The sequence below is a fragment of the Dromaius novaehollandiae genome, chromosome 2 (genome assembly GCF_036370855.1).
Source record: "Dromaius novaehollandiae isolate bDroNov1 chromosome 2, bDroNov1.hap1, whole genome shotgun sequence".
Taxonomy (NCBI): Eukaryota; Metazoa; Chordata; class Aves; order Casuariiformes; family Dromaiidae; genus Dromaius; species Dromaius novaehollandiae.
In genome coordinates, this window is record NC_088099.1 from 120,027,455 (window position 1) to 120,049,432 (window position 21,978).

A 21,978-nucleotide genomic window follows, 5' to 3' on the forward strand; every position below is an offset into this window, starting at 1 on the left:
GGAGAGAGAAAAAGAATAAAATACTCTTACCTTTGTACTGAATGGCACTGCCACAACAAACTATCTTCTATAAAGTGCATCAAGTCTTGAAAGGGACATGGCAATAAGCCAGGAAAACTCAAGGAGATTATTAACCGTGCCTGGTGAGCAAGGGATACTGCTACCAATTTTATCAATTCCTTAAAACAGCAGCCTCAGTGCTGCCAGTCTCTGCTCGCACTGAATCACACGAGGAAAGTCAACAGGACTCAAGTGTGCTAGTCATGGTAAGACTTGATGTCCAGGTATCTGCAGAACATACAGCCACATGCACCAACTACTGTTACAATGCCAGTTTGTACAGATTAGTAAACAGAAAATCTATTAGTATGCAGTGTATTAGGCTGAATGATGGCAGTTCCCATCTTCTCATCTCCTCCTCCCTGCAGAGTGATCTGCCATCAAACATTAGGAATGGGCTGTTAGACATGTCCCTTCTTAAGCCATGAGAATGTAATGTTCACTAATCATTATGGATGTGGCCACTGTGTCTATACGATTATCACTTATTAACTTACTCAAGAAGCTCCAAAGTCATCGTGCCTTTTGGTTCTGCTTCCACACTCTTGCCCCAGAATTTGAGTTTAGGATAAATTGATCCATGAAACACAAAATCATTATTTAAACCTTCGGCATAGAAAGCACTGATTGGAGGATGATGGCTAACTTGTTCTGAGAGAAGTCGAAATCCAAGATCATCTCTGCAAAATAAAATTCAAAAAAAAAAAAGTGTTCTGAAAATATAAAATAAAAAAGACTGGAAGCATATATCTAATTATCAAGTGAAGCTGAAGTTGCGGTTCTTTTCCCCTAGTGCAAAATACATAGTTGACTCATGCATAGTCACTGCACTCAGTGCAAGAGTTAGTTAAAATGCCATGGTAACACAAAAGAGAGATCAACTATATATATATAAACATCCTCATTCTAAGAAACTGAGGACATGTAAAAAGGTAGAAAGAGCAACCAAGTCTTATTAGCCAATATGTTTACTTCTGATAGTGAACTCAAACTTTTGCATAATCACAGGCCAAAACCTCACTTGTTTGAGAGAAGAACTTCCTCCAAAGGCAGCTGCAGACTAATACACTAAAACCAACTATTCATACTCTGGACACTCATATAATGAATATTACAACTCTACCACCTCCTTTATATGTAACACACCCTTTCATTCAGGTTTTAGGGAAAAAGTCATTTTTGTAAATAAAGTTTGCTTTTAAATGCATTTTAAAGCCTGCTCTGGGTTTAAAAGCTAAATGGTTTCCCTTCACTGAGGGGTGCATGGCTGAAACACCAGCAACACATTTCCTACCAGCTGCAGGAGGTGCTTGTAAATCCTGGAATTTTTCAAGCCAGAGAGTGGTTTGCATGCCATCTAACAAGCCTAATAAAACATCAGTTACGGAGAATATCACCCTCTACTCTCCAGTGCACCTTGTATTCATTACCTGATTAATTCATATGTCTCTCCAAGCAGTGGGTTGAATGGCTTCCCTGTACGTTCCCACTGTGAGGCTACAGCAGACACAGCAAACGCAGCGACACACTATTTAAATGAACATGAGTACACAGTTAACTCTACTGGATTTTAGTCTTTGTCAGATATCAACAACAGCCATGGTATTACAGAATGTTTCTTCTCTAGTGGCTTCGCAAGTGTAGGTTTCTTGTCTTTTTTGTTTGTTTGTTTTGAAGCCAAGGGAGGGGCACAAATAGGTTTCACCAAAAGGCTAAAAAAGCAAGCCTTAGAAAAAGCACAACACTTTCCTACATAGGCAAAACCAGTTAACAAATTAACACCAGAATCTGACATGCAAATTACAGGAGTTCCTCATATAATGAGAGTTTATCTATGAAGAAGAAAATATAAGAACATTCAGAAAAGGCTAATATAAAATTACCACATGCAAAATACCTGCATTCGTTCAGTCGTAATAGAAAGCGAGCTGGCTTTGTGGATGAGGTATGTATGCTCCATATACTCTGTAAGTCGCTGTAGAAAGCTCAGTGGCTCATTGAATATAACTGGCATTGTGATCTTGGACAACTCCTGATGCACAAATGAAATTTGTGTTAAAAACCAAATGGTTAGATACACTGACCTACAGTAACCCAAATGTAATTGGCTTATTACAAAAATAAATTGTTCTTAGTGCTAATGCAATGTGTTTGACCTGGCCCTGCTAATGCTGCATGGAAAAAACCCTCTACATCCCTTATGAGCTTGATAAGCCTATCTATATCGACATTAACGCCACTTCTTTTAAAACAAAAAGAAAACCAAACACCTGATAAATTTCCCACTGATAAATGCATTAAGAAGGTGAGATGGAACAATGGAATGAAGTATTAAGGGCCCTTTTAAAAATTATTTATTACTCTTAAAATAGATATAGGCCACCTAATTACTTAAGCATCATCTTTGGAGACAAGCAGGCGTGGGAAGAAGAAAGAGAAAGGATTGGGGAAGGTGGCAGCACAGGAGTAAAAATCAAGAATTTTATATTCTGAAGGGGAAAAAAAATTCTTTTAACAAGAATGCAAGTTTAAGAGAAGCCCTGCAATTGTTTTGTTCGTGTTTACTTTCTTTCCTGTTTTTAAAAAGCATACCTTGTGAATGCTTAACGTTGCAGCATTTTAAACTGCCTGCATTAGCAAATTAAAAGCATAGTATGACCATTGCCAATGTGCTGAGTAGACAGGACTGTTCTTAACCGTAACAGCAGCACATGACACTAACAGCTTTGACAGATACTTAAGTACAATCCTCCCCCTGCCCCCTCCCCAAACAGCTACCTCTGTGCAACCATTTCTGCAGACCAGAACGATTACTAAACACACACTCCCTTCTGTATGCTAGTGTTATGGGATGATGGAGGTTTATCAGCAGTAAATACTTTCAGCCTATTACAGGATCTAATGGAGAAAGGAATTCTCAATTCACCCTTAGCTGGAAGCAGATTAAGTGCCAACCAACTAACCTCTCTGATCTGCTCACTGTCTGGCCAGTAACACCGCTGAAATACTGGGGGGAGGGTGAATGGCAAAGAAAACTGAAAGTTTCTGTTCTCTGAGTCAAAATACAAGTTTTTGCTACCACAGAGTGATTCAAGGGCTGAATTCAAGAAGGAGATTAACACCCCTCCAAACACACACATACATACACTTTCATTTGGGCCTCAAATGAAACTGAAAATACTTCCTGTTATTGTCGCTTTCTAATTACCTACCATTCCAATACATTTTCTTAAGATACTCCAAATACTGAAGTCATTTCTGGAAAACATTGGAGATGGCAAGCTTGTTCTGTGGAAAGGAAGGGAGAATAGAGGAGGGAAGAAGAAAGAAAAGTTTTCCATTACTAACCATGGCTGAGAAAAACTCAAATACTCTTTTTTGAAAGTAATAGTTTTCCTAGTCATCCAGTAAACTATAAAGCCAGACCATCCTTATTAAGCAAAAGCAGCACTTGGAAGCTTTCATTACAAATATCAACCTCATTTAAACTCTATTTCATTTTAGTTTTTTTTAATTTAAAAGTTATAATAAAAATAATTTAAAATTAAAATACAAGGGGGAACAACACAGTGCTACTTTGAAATATTTAACTATTTTACCTGCAAAGAAAGCTGATTTTCTCCAAGAACAGTTCCAGAACTCCCTGTTCATTTTGCTTGACAGCAAAGAATGTCTATATCAGTTATCAGAACAGTGTCTGCATGATGGCATCATTAAAACATTTAGTTGTATTTTTCTGAGAGAAACTGAATGCTTTCAAGTACTCTTCATGAAAGACACTGTAGGTGGGTTCACTGCATCTGAATAGATTTGAGGGTTAAAGTTTTGGGAGTTTTTGCTAGTCACCTGTATACTGACTCAAGGGCCATGACATTTATTGCCTATAATTAAAATCAATCCTCAGGAAAAACAGAAAAAGCACCAGTGTTAGAGAACAGGAAACATTGCAGCCTGTTCTACGGAGGGCTGACATACACCGAAGCAAGTTTTAAATATACTTTTAAGACCAACATTTAGGCTGTGTCTGTACTTCTCAGCGTTACATGAAGTTAGGCACATATTTTGTTGAGTTTTCCTACTACTACTGACCAGCTAAATTAATAATCCAATTTACCCGCAGAAAGGCATAAACGTAGCTTAAAGCTCTTTGTTCACAGTAACACTGAAGTCACTATTTGTACCATAAAGCTAATACCAATGAGGAAATTTGAGATGAGAATTACCTACAGCTCACTCAAACTGCACAAACTATTTACTGAATTTCAAAGTTTAGTTAACTCTTCTTGAACAGCTCACCAAGGAGGTCCTGTCCCCCCACAACAGCTACAGCAGTAATTAGAGAGCTACAGTCTGAATAGGGTGGTATTGGCTCCTCCATCCCACTTTTCTGATAAACAGAGGTTGCAAGGAAGAGAATCTATGCAGGCTAAGTAGTTAGTTTCAGTAGCTTTATTTGCTGTCACCTCTCATATTTTTTCTGTAATAGAAATACCTTTACCAGGGCTCAGCCTTCAGTTTTCAGAACGAACAAACAAACAAACAGAAAAAGCTCTTTAAAACGCAACGAGCCCCGTCAGATGAGAAACCTAGTCATACATCCGAATTTCTCAATGCACCAAACTATGTTTTGTCTTATTTGCTAACAGCCAAATACTGACTTGTCTTACTCAGCTCCCATGCTGGGGATGGGTGGGGAGGAGGAGGTATTTTAATCGATCAATGCGATATCACTTGTTCCCCTATTCTAATTTGCAGTACTACAAAAATATGGAGTGATCCAGATCTGCCTGAATAATATTAAGCACCACTTCTGCGGATGCTCTGATACTAATGTCCAGAAGAGGACAGTGTCCACAAAGTATTCGGTCTTATTCTTTCCCTCTGTAGTGTTTACTTATTTTTTCTGTGTGTTCTTTAATGAAGGCAGTTTGCAGAGCAGGTATTTGTTTTCAAATGTGTCCTTCTGTTCTGGAAAAGACTCTCACAAACCTCTGGTTTGCCGATGCGTACAGAGGGATCACTTTTCTTAAATATGAAAATTTACACTTTCACTGAAGTTAACCTATCTCTCCATTGAATTCTTTTAACTACATGAAAGCTGGCATTCTGTTTAAGCCATTCATCTACACTGCTTGCATATGAACATATAAGCCAAACCTGAAATGAAAGTCAGTTCTTTCCTCCATATTACACACACATGCTGAAGAAACAAAACAATTTAAAGCCAGCAAAAAGGATCCTGGGGACAAGTAAGGCCACATGGAAAATGACAGGCAGCCAAGACTTGAAGCCTACTAACCTTGACACAGTCCCTATGATTAAGGGAAAGGTTTGTGAATGCAAAAATTTCCTTCCAGATGTCAATTTTAGAAGCAACTCAGGAAGTTAATTTTAGCTTTAAGTGACAAAAACATCTGCTGGAATTTCTTTGCAGTAGAACACGTAAGTTTAAGACCATTCACTTAAAAGCAAAAATACTTGTCTGAAATGCCTATCTACAGTAGGGTAACCACTGCAGTGATCTTGTGGGGAAGATGTGGGGATCGTACACAGTGTAGAAGAGGCATGTTTAGCTTGCTCTTCATGTGTACCTGTCCAAATAACCTCCCATCCCCCCAAATCCCAAACACATTTGCATTTTGAAAGGCCCCTGAGAAAGGGAAAGCTGACTACAGAGAAACTCAGCAATAAAAGAGGGAAGCAGCAGTGACAAAATGGATGTTAAAACAAAGGTTGGCAAGTATTACAGAACATTTTTGTGCGTTTTTTTTGTAAGGTTTGGCTCAGATTCAAAGCTTTCCTCTAAATATATATATATCTAAAGAAAACAAAAAACAAGAACACCTCCACAATTTGAATGCTTCTAGACTAGTTATTTTATGGACTGTTCTCTTATCTCTTGAATCCCCCCATAAACTTTTCAATATTATGAAGTCCACTCTCACATCAGCCGAAAACCACAGGAAATCAAGTCACCCTCATTCTTTCAAGCAACTTATGATCAATCAGTAGGATGCAAATGAGGTTAATAAACCAATGCTAGATGGCAGATTACAAGTGATAATTATTCCTTGGCATTTTCATGTCACAGCTACCAAGACTCACCTAGAAAGTTTAAAAAGTGAATAATCTAATGAAAGCCAGGTTTTAAGCACCACCAACAGCACCCTGGCAACATATTTAATATTCTTCACGGGCACTAGCTTCACCTATGTGCATACCTTATGTCCTACCACTTCTACTTCCTTGGAACCAACAAATTGATTCCTACTGTTCCAACCAAAAAACAAAGCCCCTACACTCACCTGCCTGTGCCAAAACCATACCACTCAAAAAGGAGAGGCAGATGACAGCTCGGACTTTCTGGATGAAGGTAGGAAAAAGTCTTATTTACACTGGCTGGTAAGCACTGTCAGGAACTTCTATGCGCAACTCAAATGCAGCTGCAAATCCTCTATTCATCTGAGGAAGTACATGAAGGTATCAAGATTTTAAGCAAGAGACAGTACTCTGATCTGCTCTAAGTGACTTGCTTCCATGTGGCTAACAAAGAAAGTTAAACAATAAACAGACAAGAAGTTATAACAAACCCAAAAGTACAAGGTTTCTACTCTGAAAAGGACAAAGGGGGTATCATGGATGATGCATATTTGACTAAATGCCCCGTAACTAGCCCAAAACAGGCCCAAATTAGAGCCACCAGCAGCTCCAGTTAGCCAATGCAGTTCAGTAGTCAGCTGCAGATCTGCAGGTACAGTCGCTGTAATCAGAAGTGGCAAACAAATCCCACATCAGGACACGAACATCACTGCCACCAAGAGTTTCAGAGACAGCGCTAGAAACATCGTGCAATTCCCATCCCCTGAGAAGGCAGAGGTAAAATTTAAATTGGCTGAGCTCTGGGGAAAAACAGTTTGCATCAATATATTTGTATACAAATCCCAATGTGTCACCACGGTGCTTGGTAAAAGCTCCATATTACAGCTCAACCTAAAATGTGCTCTAGACATTCAGTCATCTAAAATGTGACCCTATGTTCTTATAAAACAATTGTTTCCAACTTTCTTTAAATTATTAGTCAGCTGATTTATGGATTAGTTTTACTGAAATTTCCTTCTTTACTATAAAATCACATGCAACTTAAACAGACACAACTTACTGAGAGTCACTAACTATTTTTCATTCCCCCTTACAAAAACAGTGGATCTTAAATGCTCCTCCGGTCACCTGCTCATTACACTTCTGATAATGCAGTTAGTGCATGGTTATGGAAACTAGCCAAGTTACTACTTTTTTATACTAAACAGAAGATCAACTGTGTTAAACTTTTCAGAAAATGTATGTCACAACATGCATTATCTTTATTTATGTTGTTCAAGAATTGCTTCCCTTCTCCTTCCTGTTTCCCAGGCAATGAATGCAGTCCAGATGTCCACCTTCACCTAGTGCTTTCCCTCCTTAAACTTCCTGCTCTAACCCGGAAAGGCACTTAGCCAAGGCCATAAATACCACCTTGTTAATGGCACAAGTGTGCAAAGCAGAATGCTTAGTCAGATGCTTTACACTGCCTTTTAAAACCACCCCTGCTCCTCCACCCACGACCTCATATGCCTTAGTCTTTGCCTAGTATGGGAGAGACCTACATTCGGAAGTTGAACCTTGAGACATCAACTCTTGGACATTACCACACACTTTGATAGTCACTGCAGTTTAACAATCTGAGATACCAAGCAACTGAAGCATGTCTTGTTTGTTTCTGTAAAATTACATTTTATTTCCCTATTTTTACAGATATCTGTTATCCCCATCATCATTTTGCATATCCAAAACATTTCCAAATTAGTCTTCTTGAAACATGCTGAAGTCTGGCTCAATCTGTAGCACACATGTCATATTGCCCTTCCACTGAAACTTGAGAATAGTGGTGTCTATTACATCTCATTAGCTCTAGACCTATTGTCCTCCTTTATAGACACGGAAACAAACAAAAATGGATCATTTGACAACACAAAATAAGCCCATAAAACATAGATGAGACTTTTAGAATAAGACTCCCTCTGTTCACATTTGAGTTTCTGATGCCAGGCTAGCAATATTTTTCATTCATTCCTGATACCAACAGAGGGATCAAATGACTGGAAATTAAAGAGGCAATAGGAGGCACAGATCATTAAAGATATATGAAGGAATTAAAATCCACATAGATTTCAATAAGATCTATTAAAAACAACTGTTTGCTTTTATATAACATTATACTGTATTTTTACTTACTCAGATTTGATTATCAAAAAGCAAAGGAATACATTAGCCTTGGAAAAATATTCTTTATAAAATCATAGGGCAATTAACTACTTTTCAAACGTATCTAACAAAATTTGTTTAAAAGTTTTCACAGCTACCTTTTAAGAGACTGTTGTGGTTTTTTACACACAATTAAAGTTTACTATATACCTTAAGAATCGGCAACATCCTACCTGTGTTTTTTGATGCCATTAGACAGCGACTCCCCACTGCCACAAACTTTTTCTTCAGACATGCTTGAAGTTATTGTATCTTTTGAATCCATGCTGTCCTCTAATGAGTATGCTGTTGTTGTCTCGAACCCACTTAATGATTTTTCAGATTCTGAATCTGCAAAAGAGCAGGTGCATGTTAATGAATCTACCGACAACACTAGACTTTAGTCACTAACACACCTTCTCCCTCCGTACAAAACTGAAACCTAAGTAGGATACTGTGTCCTGGTGACAGCATCCATTTGGTAAGTAACTCGTACTGCCGCAGACCGCCACAGCTCTGTGTTGAGATATAGACTAAAGAGATTGTGAGATAAGCAAGAATACAGTAGGTTAAATATCACACAGAGCCAAAACCTGATGTTTTGATTAAACTGAAGCTACCACAACTTGCTTAAGACTACTGCCGGTGTCAAATGGATGCCAGTATCTTACCTAGCTAAATAACATTCAGCTTAACGTTCAAGTTCTGATTCTTCCTTCTATGTAAGATTTCAGTTTGGTCCGAATTCTTGAAACACTTGGTGCTTTTCAGCAATCTTCCCTTCCCACCTTACTGTACACGTATCAACAAACAAGATGATATTGTACGCAATGGATTACACCAGCCACGTAAGTCCCAGCAAAGTCTAAATGATAAGATCACCAAGCAGTAAGATAAACTTTGTACTTTGGAAGGTAGGTTAATAGTACAATCCACATCGTGCCTAAAGCCAAACACGAAACAAAACCAACCTCATTTCCGACTAGTGTTTTGGTTGGAGAGCACTTAACCTGCTCTGGAGAAGAGAGAGTCTTACCCCATGTTAGAAGGTAAAAGTTTCCTGGCAAAAGGTCTTAGTTTTGTTCCATGTTTTCCTCTTTCAAACCTGACAAGCTTGTCAAAGGATTTATCAACTGCAAGCACCAGGAAGCAAATGAAAGCAAATGAACAGCTCAAGACAAGTAAAGATGCACCAGTTTTCACCTCATTTGGGAAACCCTTTAACAAAGGCCAGATACAACAATGAATGGTTAGCAGCTTAACCAAATCATCCCTGCTTCAGGAAAAAGCAAAGCCAACTTCTACTAGAGGCCAAATTCTGTAGTTTCTGTTTCCAATTCTGATTCTAATTCAAAAAACAGCAATTGAAACTTGCTAAGGGAGTAGTCCATACAGAAGAATATCTATAATAAGAATATCTCAGTCACAATTGCCTATTACCAGGCACTTTCTTCTTTTCTCCTTAAAAGAGATGCTGGTAGCTTCTCCAGAACCTGTTAAGTATACTTTAATGAAGGCGACACTGACAAGAGGACTTTCTGTTAGATCCAGACCACACTAGGAAAAAAATTCTGATTAATGGATGGGCTGTGCCATAAGGTCTGCATTCTCTCCAGAGAGAGAGAGACTTAGGAACATAAAGCAGATCATGGCCTTCATTAAAAACACCTATCCCCATCTTTATAAAGACTGTACTGAAATTAAACCAGTTGCTAGGAAATGAAAAGAACTGCCAGCTGGTGCTGAGGATCCGTTAAGAGAGCGGACTGGCACTCCAGAGAATCTTCTCACACATTTCCCCAAATTTGTCAGTCCAGTTACATGCCAAGCTATGATATAACATACCAAGCATTAGTTTGGCGGGTACTGTATATAACAAGTAGGGTACAAGCAGAAGGATTTTTTTTTTTTTTTTTTTTTTTTTAATGTAACAGATCTCTCCACAAGTACTGATTTCTCCAGAGAGCCTAAGCCCAGCTAGAGAGAAAAATATCACATATCCAAATACCAAAAAGGAAGAGACACTCTAGCGACATAACACCATTTGGGCCTCAGCTTCCTGATCCCATTGTACCGCCAACACATGACAAGCTATAAATCCCTTCAAGGTAAGTAAGTATTACATCTCTCTATTGAAAGAGCTGCTCAACTGTGCCAACAATTATCAGGACAGGAGAACTGCGAAACAAATTCTGTAAAATACAGCAAAGAGTAACTGTAGTAAGGCTCCTTTCATTTTCAGTACCATCAGGGACTGTCTTGTTCTCAGCTAAGAGTCACTACAAGATTTCCCACAATTATTTCCTCAACTTGAGTTGCTGCACCCGATCTAGAAAGGAAAGAAAAGGTAAGTTTTGTCAGAATCTCTGACCACTCTCCAACACGCTTCTCAGCATAGGGAGGGTTTTTAAACACTACACATGTTACAGGCACACTCAGTTCTCCTACTCCTGGCCTTAGGTCACAGTGCTGAAAGACAAATACACCAAAGTGACCGAGCTCATCACCTGCAAACCTTCTTCTAAGAGATGCAGACGGTGACCAGACAGTCTTTTCCAGAGAACATATGACTTACTTAATATAACAAGAACATACTACGCAATGAAAAACAGATGAAGAATAAAAACCAGACACTGCTATAAGTAACTTGCTCTCTAGAGACACCTCTCACATTTCCCTCAGAAACAGCTCTCATTGAGAAAGTATGTCTACAACAGCTCAGCCTGTCAAAGGTCTGAATCTCCAGTCCCTAAACCTTTACAGGCAGGTATCTCCTCTGACCCACTGAGCTTAACAAGGCTTCAGAGTTCTTTTTTAGGTGTCAACAAGAATAAGCCTAGGATTGTCTTGTAAGCGTGGATCAACAGGCAACTCAGACTGAACTTTTCTTGGTGTACTTGCAACTAACTCCTTCTGAATTAAGATTTACATATTCCTCCATTACTGTAAAAAAAGATTTATATTCACAAGATGTTACAGAGCAGCTGTCAAACAGATGACTAGGAGAAAATGAGATTTTCCTAGTGAACTGAAGAAGGTGTGGGGGAGAAGAGAGGAGGGAAGGAAGAAGAGTCCCTGTTCAGAAGCCAAAATTTTCAAGCGATCCTTGAGACAAGAGAAGGCTGAATAGGAAGCCTTCCAGCTCATGAAACCACAAGTATCAACCTAAGAGTAAAAATGCCAACTACATTTTGCAGAAGTGGAAGAGCAAAAGGAAATGGCAGAAGCATTGGTCACTTAACCACTTGTTCTCAAAGGAAGTCGTCTCCTATTGTAACAACCGATAAGTCTTGATTTCCAGGAACAAAAGTTTGGCCAATGCCTCCAAGTAATAAATACACCCGAGAAAGACAGTGCTGAACCACTGACAGGACTGGGATTCAACTCTGACCAAGTGTTTCCCACCCACCCTCTTTCTGAGCTACTTGAATTTACTCTTTAAGCTATACTCAAGGCAAGATGTCCACAGCCAGAGACATTCTTACAGACGTTGTGGAATACTTTTGGTACACATTCAAAAATACTATTTGATAAAGCCCAAATATGGACGGAAAGAACAGTAAGTTCCCATACTACTTTGCACTTTTTTTTTTTTTTTAAGTTAGCAGATAATTGCAGACAAACTAGGAAGTGAACAAAAGCAACAGAACTGGCACACTACTTCTGGTACCATTTAAGAGCATTAGTTAGGAACACAAGATCCATTACTACTGCGTAACAGTTGAATCTGTGCTACAACAGATTGAGTTTAATATAACCTAAATATGCCTGTAGCTAAATAATTGCATTTATACTAATACTACATCCATGTAAGACCATCAATGCCGTCCAACACAAAAGAAACTTTGTTGAAGCAAGACCCCCACCTCTCAGATAAAGCATATTAATAGAATTAGGACAGCTCTCCTCAAATTTGATTTGCAGTCTGCAAATAATCAGGGACTTTTATCTGCAAGACAAAGTCAAGTATCTTCACCCTCTAGCTCTTGACCTGCTTAGACATTTTTCAGCATTGCGGATGGACTCTGGATTTGTATTCAGTCTGTTTCCTGAGGTCTGTATGCTTAATCAAAGCTGGTAATAAGTCACGCAGCTCTCTAGAAAACGTCATCAGTCTTAAATTTTGCAACTTTTATAATACTTCTTCCTTCCCCACATTCTTTGGCACATCCTTTGGCATTTAATCCTCCAACAAGAGCTCCACGGCTCAATATGGTGTTGAGTTTTACTACGTATTTCTACCACTCCTAGGATGAGAGGATCAGCGCACTCAGAAACACTGTTTACTGACCTATTGTTATCAGAGTTCAGATTAGCAACACACACACATTTGCTGGTTTTAATACTGGATATCATCCTTTTGTAATACAAAGCTACTCCCATTTCCTGTACGTTCTTGCTGTCAAGCTCAGTGTCTACTGGCCTCCCATTGCAAGGATTTAAAAGTTATTGTAACAACCAGAAAACACTCTCATATTAATAAGTGTTCGCTCAATCCCCCACAGTAAGATGATTCATGAATCTCTTTATCCAGAATCAGCATCACCAAACTTGTTTAGCCAGATCTTTTAAGACACTGAAAGTCCTAGCAGTTTAGACTTCTGGAATTAGAAGCTTTTGGCTTCTGACAATTGGGTCTAGTCACTGCTTTCAGTTATGAAAATGTTTATGATCGTATCCTGTCTCCTTAGCCCAAGAAGGGAGCCCCACATCCCTGAACTCAGAGCCAGTGTCACATCTCCTGATCTCTCTGCCCTCACTACATTCTTGTCATACTGTCCTTCTAGTTAAGACTCCAAAGACTGTCAACATGGCAGAAAAGCAAGAAAGTTAGAATGTATTATCAAGATCCCACTGGTTAGCTAAAAATGAACAAGACAAAACACCAGTTCTTTTCGTGTTTAAGCTGAAAGTCATAGCATGCAACCAGTGGCCAGGAAGTCATGCCACATTTCCTTTTCTCTAGCCAGCAACAGAGCACCCTTCCCCCAGACATGTGCTTTCAGAGACAAAGAGGAGCCAAATCACTGCAAAACTACTGCATCTAATGCAAGTCTGATGAAGTTGACAGTGTTAAGAAAGTGAGTCTGTCCTCAAAAAATATTTAAATTGCAAACAAGATGAATTACTTCAAGTAACTTCTCTCAAAGAGAGAATTGAGATATATATGCTGAGTAAGTTTTGCAGTTACGCAAATCCACTTGATATGATTTATATGCAGCTTCAAGCAGCAAAAATACCACCTCTCCCAACTAGAAAGGTGGTTTTAGACACTTTCATTCAAGATGAAGTTTTAGGCACTGGGTCAGTTAGGAGATTTATAGACTAACAGTTCTTTAAAGCTGAGCGAGTATTCTCTTGTATACACAAACAGAGCAAGCCTGGCTGGAGAGACTACATTCCAGCAGCACCAGATAAACAACAGTTTTCTGCTTTGTTGCAACAAGCAAAAGAGCCCAAGGCCTTTAAGCAGAGTTGCTCCTTTGGTTTTTGATGGAAGAACCTGTTTCTAGCCCTCCTTAATCTCTTCTCCTGGTTGAAGATTTGATACATTTGTCACTGTGCCAAGAAGCAAAGTCTTTCGTTGATTTATTGTGTTCCTCTGCTATAAACTTGAGCACCTGAACATGGACTCTACTTAGCCTGTTCTTATCCAGTGCTTAGTTAAGTTGTGCACTGCAGTACACTTAAAGATGAGAAACACTGGTCTTCTCATCAGTCAAAAGCATCTCAGCTAGCTTTGCAGAACAAGTAACCCCATTATTATTATTGAACTGCACTATGTACATCCTATCTATACCAATGCATGTTGTAATCATCCTATGCAGTTCAGTGCTTTCATATTTTCCTGTGCAAAGCATGTAAATAGTGATTTTTGGAAAGGTACTAAACTGAAGAGCAGACAGGAAAAAGGTATTTTGAGGATGCACAGAAAATTATGATTGATCCGTTTCTTCCACCTATGACACTTAAGATATACAGAGGTGAAATAAAACAAGCCTTTCTTAACCCTCTTTATCCCTCAAAAACAGTGTTTGTTATGGACTAATCTTAAAAACAAAACAAAAAAGATCCATATATCTCCATAAAGAAAGTAATTCAGAAGACTTCCAGCTGCACTTACATCTCCTAAAATAGGACTCCTAAGTTTTGCTATTTAAAAAAAGGGTGTAGACAACCAGGCAACTGGACCTTTCACACCGGAGGCCTGTAACTTTCTGTCCTGCTAAGTTAAAACAACACAGTTCTACAGGTGAACTGAGGAAGGTTTACACTCAGGCACAATTTGAGAAGACCACTCACACAGCACAGTTAGTTCCGTGTTGGAAAGAGATTTCACTTAGAGCAAGACCATTCCCCCAGCTCCCTAACACGATCACCACACACAGGCTTCCTAAGTGCTCGTATTCTGGACATCATTACTTACCTGAAACAGCATCATAGAACTGTTCTTCACTGATGATGCTTAGAGGCGGAGATCCCTTCACTAGAGACTGCTCTAGTTCATGGTGTTCAGTGGCTAGCGTCTCTAATGCTTCTGACAAGATCTTGTTTTTCTCCTGCTCATGCTCCAGTTTCAAATTCCTCACCTATAAGTAGATACATGTATGAATAAAATCTCATCTCTCTGAGGAATGTGTAGCTCAAAGCAATTCAGAAAATAGACTGTAATAAATAAGTAACTGGTCTGGTTCAAAGGCAAATGGCTGAAACTGAAGCCACATGGATTAATGAGAATATTACAATATTTCTGTGACCACTATGTGGTTATACCTCAGCATTTTTCAGTAACTGAGAATTCTGCCAAATAAAATTTGATAGAACAAATTAAAATTCCACGACAAGCCAGTCAGACAACTGCACCTTAAATCTGAGCGGAAATACTTGCAACTCTTTACTTGGATGACCTGAACCATGAAGCTATAGTGATCAGTTTCTACATGTACAAGGCTGCTTCTACTAGTCAGCTCTAATTTGGGCCAAGAGGCATCATCTGAATTGAATTACAGAGCAAATGGGAATGCCAGCTACAAATAACTACAACTGAACTATGAGCTGAAAACATGCAACCCTGAGGATTAGAGAACGAGGTTATGGAAGAGATTCTTCTACTAGCTGATTTATCTTTGATATAAACAGCTTTCCCTCCCTGCTCCCAGAACAGTTTACAGAGGAGCCAGAAACTGAAAAGAGAACCGGCCACCAGATGGTGGAAGTTTTTTTAAGCCCACACATGCAACCAGCACCAGAGAGGATGATGTTAACTGCATCTTGAGTCCAAGACTAGTAACAGGAGAGCAACATGTCCTTCCTATTTCCTCTCCCTTTTTGTCTGTGCTTTCCTGCCTCTTCTTTCTCCTAGGGGAGTGGAGAGAATTTTTACATGAATGACTCCTGAAGGCCCTCTTCGGCCAACCCAGCAAGGCTGTCACGTGCCATTTTCCTCCAGTCACCAAATGACTTACTCTCTTCCTCCCTCTCCTTCTCACCATTCTTGTTTCTGTTTAAAAGGCTTTCAGCATCCCCAACTATTGCCTTGTCCTCTAGTTTATTCTCAAAGGACAGTTTACAACTCTAATACCCCCTCCACTAAGAACCTGCAAGGACATATCAATTAATCTCTTGGAACAGTTATAGGGACAACTTACTTTCCTAAGCAAGTTATACACATACCAACGTTGTCTTTCTGAACCTAATTTAGGAACCGTTCGTATGTCATTTTCTGGTTACTTTCTACATCATAACTTTACTTCAAGTAGTGTTAGCATAAGCAACTATATTTATAAGGCAACTCTCAAAGAAAAAACAGTTCTAATATAATAGTTCTAGATCTAATAACAGCTTCTATTTCCCTACAGAGGTTTCAGCCCCCTCACTTATAATAACCACCGAAACAGCAGATTCAGAACTGGGCACAAATGAGAGGGTGGGAATTTAGAGGCTAGAAAGGAAACATTAAAGCAAATTTGCCACTTCCAGAGAAGCTTCTTTTCTGGCAGTAGCATATCCTCTGGAGAAAGATCTGTGGAAGAAATTTTCACCCCCTCAGTTGCATCAATTACTACATCAGCTGGTTTTGCTGCCAGGCTCTGAGTGTAGGGAGGCAATTCAAATAAATGATAACTAAAGATAATGAAATTGGGTTGCTAATTGAAAGCAATATAATCATTAAGTCAGTTACTGCCTAACAGTTCCACCTTGAACAGAATGAAAAAAATGTAGACAAGTTATTGCCACTTTTGGTTAAAGTTCACTTTGAAGGTTCCAGCAAAGCCAGTTACTGCAATGTTTCATAGAAGTCAGATGTGCCGCATCATAAAAGAATTGGTATTAAGCAGTTTCAGCAGAGATTTTTCTGTGCAGAACAAATCATTTAAGGAATTGCCCATTTATAGAAACAACATTTGTACTTCACACACCTGAGAGAGGAAGGGTGAGGACTGAAGTGGTGCTTTTCATTATTACTAAGCAGCAGCAAAATGAAACGAGTTATTAATATGGTATTTGCAATTTTAGACTAAAACCAGAAGAATTAGATGCCTTCATCCTCCGTTCTGGTTTGATAAGTAATTTGGAGTGATGTTAAATATTAAAAATTTAAGTTTCAATGCTATTTAACAGCAAACAGAAAGGAAAATCAAAGTATATCTAACAAACCAGAGACGAATATTTTCCTGCATCCACCAAGCATGGCAGTGCAACTAAATAGGTAATACAAATACAGACCTGAGATCAAAAAAAAGTCTGTAAAAATTTTTTTTAAGGTTCCTCTGTCCTCTTGTTATGTAGAGTTATTTGTAATTGCAGAAGATGGAATGAAAACAAATGCCCAATTTCCTAACAGTAAGGTTCATTTTTCTACGTATTTCCAGATTTCCTAGCTGCCAAACACAGTAAAGCACTGATACTACCAGGAGGCAGGAAAAAAACCTCATCTCTTACGTAAGGAAACAAAGGCTAGGAATAAAAGAAAACATGCTCAGACTGAAGTTTGTTGCTTTCAGCTTAAAAATGTTCATTCATATTTGAATGATCTCGTTTTATAGCGGCCTTAATTCAATAGCTGAGGGCAGGAGATCAAAGTCCGATACAAAACCTTTGCCAACAGTACTCAACCTGTAGGATGACCTACACATTCAGCAAACGCAGAGGTGCCCACAAGAAGTCCCTGCAGGGTAAGAGTTTACATGAGCAGCTCTTAAAGGGCGGTGGTCTGGAAATACTATCTGTAATAACAGTAACTGCATCCTTAACAATCAAAACAATTCAATGGTGTTGACGTGAGAACTAAAAAAAGATGGTTCTACTACCAGTATTTGACTGATTTCACATGTAAAAAAGCTTCATATTTGCCCAAATAGAACTAGTGTCATCTTCATGTAATCTACTTAAATATAGGCAGCACTGGAGAAATTATCTTGTTTGAAATAAAGCTGCTTTACAAAAAAGTTATGAGTGTATTTAGTATGCTTAAGTAAGTGATATCACCATTTTGTCTTCTTATTATCGACCGGATACATCTCTTAAAATCTTCCTGTAGTAATTTGACTGCAGAGGCCTTTTTTTTCCCCAGAACTACGGGATGCAGTCTCCATTCTTCCAAGCATAACAAGAAAGATTTCTATCCAGACGTATCTGCAGTATTTGCAAAGCAGAAGTTTCTTGAACGACATCATTGACTAATCAATATACAGGTTTTCCCAAAACGTAAGAAGTGGACTGCTCTCTATTTTGATTCACAAGACATGGCCAATATTTAAGTTCTGAGATGAATTATTCCATGTTCCTTCCTACTCTATCACCATTTTTGGAGTTGACACTTCAGCTTCATCCTCTTTTCCATCAAAGCTTTTTCTTCCCCATCCTGTCTTTCTTCAGTGTCTTGACACAGAAACAACTGCAAAAGTACAGAGAGAACCTCCAGGCTAGTTTTAAAAATACTTCCTCACACAAAATCTTTAGGACCTATGTATAAAGCAGAAACTTGACTGCAAACAAAAAACAACCCCCCCAAAAAATCAGCTTTCAGATGCATACACATTTTGGTCTATTAGAATGGAAGCAGACAGACCAAAACACTTCAGTGAAACACCATCTGATTTTGTGAAGCTGCATTACCTGAATGCCTCACTGTGTTTTACACACAGTGGTACAAATACTTAATTAAAAATAAGGTAGTAAACATCACACCAAAATGCTGCAGATGTCACTGTATACGCAGCTCCAGAAATCCAGTCTAGGCGTATTCAGAAAAACACCAGACGAGACGTTCTATTGATAGCCCGCGTAAGGCACATGCTGTGCCATAGCAGTGGCTTCCATACTTTTTGTAGTTGTGCCTGAGCTGCGAAAAGGACAGATGGTAATTCACATCTTACTGCGTTTAGCTCCTCATCCTCTAGCTATGGAATAGCTGTCATCTCTTTTTTTTTTTTTATCCCTGCAGCTGATCCCCGCAATGCCAGTGCCACCATCAGCTCTGTAAGCTTTCAGCAGAACCGGCAGAGGCGGCAGCGCAGAGCGTCCCAGCGAGCCCCATGCGAAGCCAGCTGGGGTCTCATGGGGTTCATCCGCACGGGCTCTGCGAACTCGACCCCTGCCAGGAGCTATTTGTACAAGAGCAATTGCACTACATCAAGAAGGCTGACTTGATGGGTTTACACTGTTAAGATGATGACAGTTGAGATCAGCATTGTTTTTACCTCTAAACATAATGTTATCATAGTGAAACATCAGACTTGCAATTGTAAATCTGGTGGGAACTACCTAGCTTTGTCTCACAGAAATAAGCAATCATTCAGTCATTAACCTTACAGCTACAGACACAACTATAACCTGATACACTGACACAGAACCACCAAGACTTCAGTATCTATATCAGTGTAGCAATTTGTTTATTTTTTCAATACTTCTCCAACTGGAGATTTGATACCCAAGTTGAGGTAACTGACTTCACCCATAGTTTAACTGAACACGGAGTCCACCCACAACAGTTTTCAGTAAACGTTAGAGCCCTTCAGGCTTTTAAGCACTAAACTGTGAATTTAAAGAGTAGAATCCAGTTAGTTTAGCAGTCAGGCTACAGCTCCATTCCTTCTTTCCCTTTTTTCCTTTAAAGGAAAGCAACAGGCTATATGCAGACACTTCAACTGTCTTTCTATGCTACTGTGCTCACAAGAGCATGATTTAAAAAGGTAACTCCTTCACCACATAATACTAGCGGGGGGAAAAAAAAAAAATCAAAGTTCACATTTCTATTCCAAAACATCAAATAGCTTCTCTGAATGTCACAAACACCAGTCCCATTCCTTTCTGCATCCTCAGCTTTCATGCTGTAGGTGGGAGACTAGTAAGGTGGACCAGAAGACCTCCCTCCCACCTCCCTTTTTTTTTTTTTTTTTTTAATCCATAAGCCTTGAAATGTATCTACATAGCCTGTAACCAAGGCTCTTTTCTGTGCCTCCTGAAGGCATCTCAGTACAATACACAAAATACTTGCTTTGTGCAGCCGCTCAATGCTTTTAATTTAAACTAAGGCTCAACAACAGTGGCACTTTTGTAGGGTAGGAAATAGTCACACCACTGATGCTCAGCTAATAAATGAACATCTCAGTAACATGCTATTGCAGCTGCAAGTAAACCATCTAAAAAACAACACATTGCAAGCAAGGCATGGAACAAATACAGACACCTCAACAATGTGCAGGCTACCTGCTTTTAGCATTAGAATAGTGAATTAAAACACAGCATACCTTAAGTTCTTGGTTCTTCTGAATCAAGAGAGAAAAAAAACTTCACAATGTCAATTGTCAATTTATTTGCTAGTTTTTATTTCAGAATAGAAGTGCTTAAACAAATCTGGATGCTAACCAGACTATTTAAAAAGTTGAACTCCCAGACAGGACAGGAGTCAATATTGAGTCTCACAACACAGGTGTGAGGCATCCTCAGTTACTACATCCTAGAATATACACTTCAGCTTTCCAGTATTAAAAGGTCAGACTTCATCGAGAGATACATAAGCACAAAAATTCCAATTCTAGCAGTGATTTTAGAATGACTCGTGGCATTAAGAAGTTTGTCTCTCGCTAAGGAGATTTTTTTCCTTTCAGACACTATTTTGGCCTTATCCTTAAGCAGACAACAGCAGGCAGGCATAAGGTAGGTCTTAGGTAGGCCGATAAGGCATATCCTGAAATCTGAGTACGTTATACTCAACATCCTGGATTTAGGGCAAATAGATACTCTGAATTCAGATACTCTGAATAGATAAACTGAAAGTTTACAGTCTAAAATCAGAATAGCAAAAGACATTCACATATTGAGACTAAAAGCTGAATTACAGCCTCCCAGTTCTCATTTTTGCTAGAGCGTAGAAACATTACGATTATCCTGAAATATAATACCTACTATTACATTACAAAACAACACTAAAAACCCTCATCCTTGCTATGCGAAACAGCTGGATAATCCAAACACAAATACTGTCACTCAGTGAAACAAATCATCTCTCCTTATGAATGATCTCAAGCACTTTTACCTCTGTCTGGGGGTTTTATTACTTTTTGTTGCAAGAATTGAGAGTTATCCATTGCTACTCCGATTCTCGCATGACCAGTGGCTAAGCAAGAATGGAGCAAAGAGAAGCAGGCTTGTTTTATACAAGTTATGCAATCTTCCATGAACAACCAGTTTGTCTAGACTTAACACTGTAGTAAAGCTATTTACTGATAAAGCTTTTATCTGTCATTCCCTAATGTGCAACACAGCAGCACCTACAAGCCAGAACAGGAAGAAGGAGCCCTGGTTAAAGTTCTAGTAATCTCTTTCATGAACTCCAGTAAATGCCACAAGTTGCTAAAATAAAACCGAAAGGTAGGAGATTTGAGGCAAGCGTAAATCTAAGGAAAGCCAAGTGTTTTCCCATCCCAAACTAACACAGAATCTGGTAGCTTAGAGTGACAGGTTGCTTTCAAGATTCTATAAATTTTAGTTTGGGAGTAAAGTCAGAGTCAAAAACACAGATTATGTTATCAACTGGTTTGTGACACATAGACTCCTTAGGCTGTCTCAAACAGTATGGGTTATAGTAGACTGTGCTGATGCTTGAAGAAAAGCCAACAGCACCAAAATGACATTCTTATACTCCAACTACCTGCCTGTATTCATGCACAAATTCTCACCAGTGAAGCAGTAAATCTCTGCTAATAGTACACACATGAAGGTAGCTTTTAGCCTTTATCTTGAAACATGGCTTCAGAGGTGGAGAAGATGCAAGTTATTAACCACCAGCTAGGTGTTAGCTATCCACAGGCACAACTGCCAATGGTTTCAGATTGTCTTAAAGGCTCAGTCAGCATTTTCACCTGAATTTGATTTGTTTCACCCTGCAGCAAGGTGTTTCACCAGGTGTGTAGACAGTCCACATGCATAACATAGAATATTTCCACAATTAATAGTCTTGTCAGCATTTGCAGTAAGGTAAAAACTACAGATGCATATGGATTATCACATTACCTAGAATTATCTTGACAACTTATGCTTATTCTCCATCAAAAAAAGAAAAAAAAATCTCCACATATGATTGTGCCATTTCTTCATGTCTACCAGTTTCAAATTTTTCCAAGTACCTGCCGG

The 21,978-nt window shown here is 39.0% G+C and overlaps 1 protein-coding gene across 6 annotated transcripts in view; it reads right to left on the reverse strand.

The window, feature by feature from the left end:
* OSBPL1A (oxysterol binding protein like 1A) overlaps nt 1-21,978 on the reverse strand; it is a 70,910-nt gene that overhangs the window by 11,540 nt on the left and 37,392 nt on the right. For all 6 annotated transcript variants that reach the window (XM_064507311.1, XM_064507315.1, XM_064507310.1 and 3 more), the window contains 6 exons: nt 14,768-14,930; nt 8,535-8,691; nt 3,273-3,348; nt 1,958-2,092; nt 1,491-1,588; nt 558-740 (listed from right to left, as the gene is read on the reverse strand). In XM_064507311.1, coding sequence (XP_064363381.1) covers nt 558-740; nt 1,491-1,588; nt 1,958-2,092; nt 3,273-3,348; nt 8,535-8,691; nt 14,768-14,930 — 812 coding nt within the window. The remainder of the gene's footprint in view (nt 1-557; nt 741-1,490; nt 1,589-1,957; nt 2,093-3,272; nt 3,349-8,534; nt 8,692-14,767; nt 14,931-21,978) is intronic.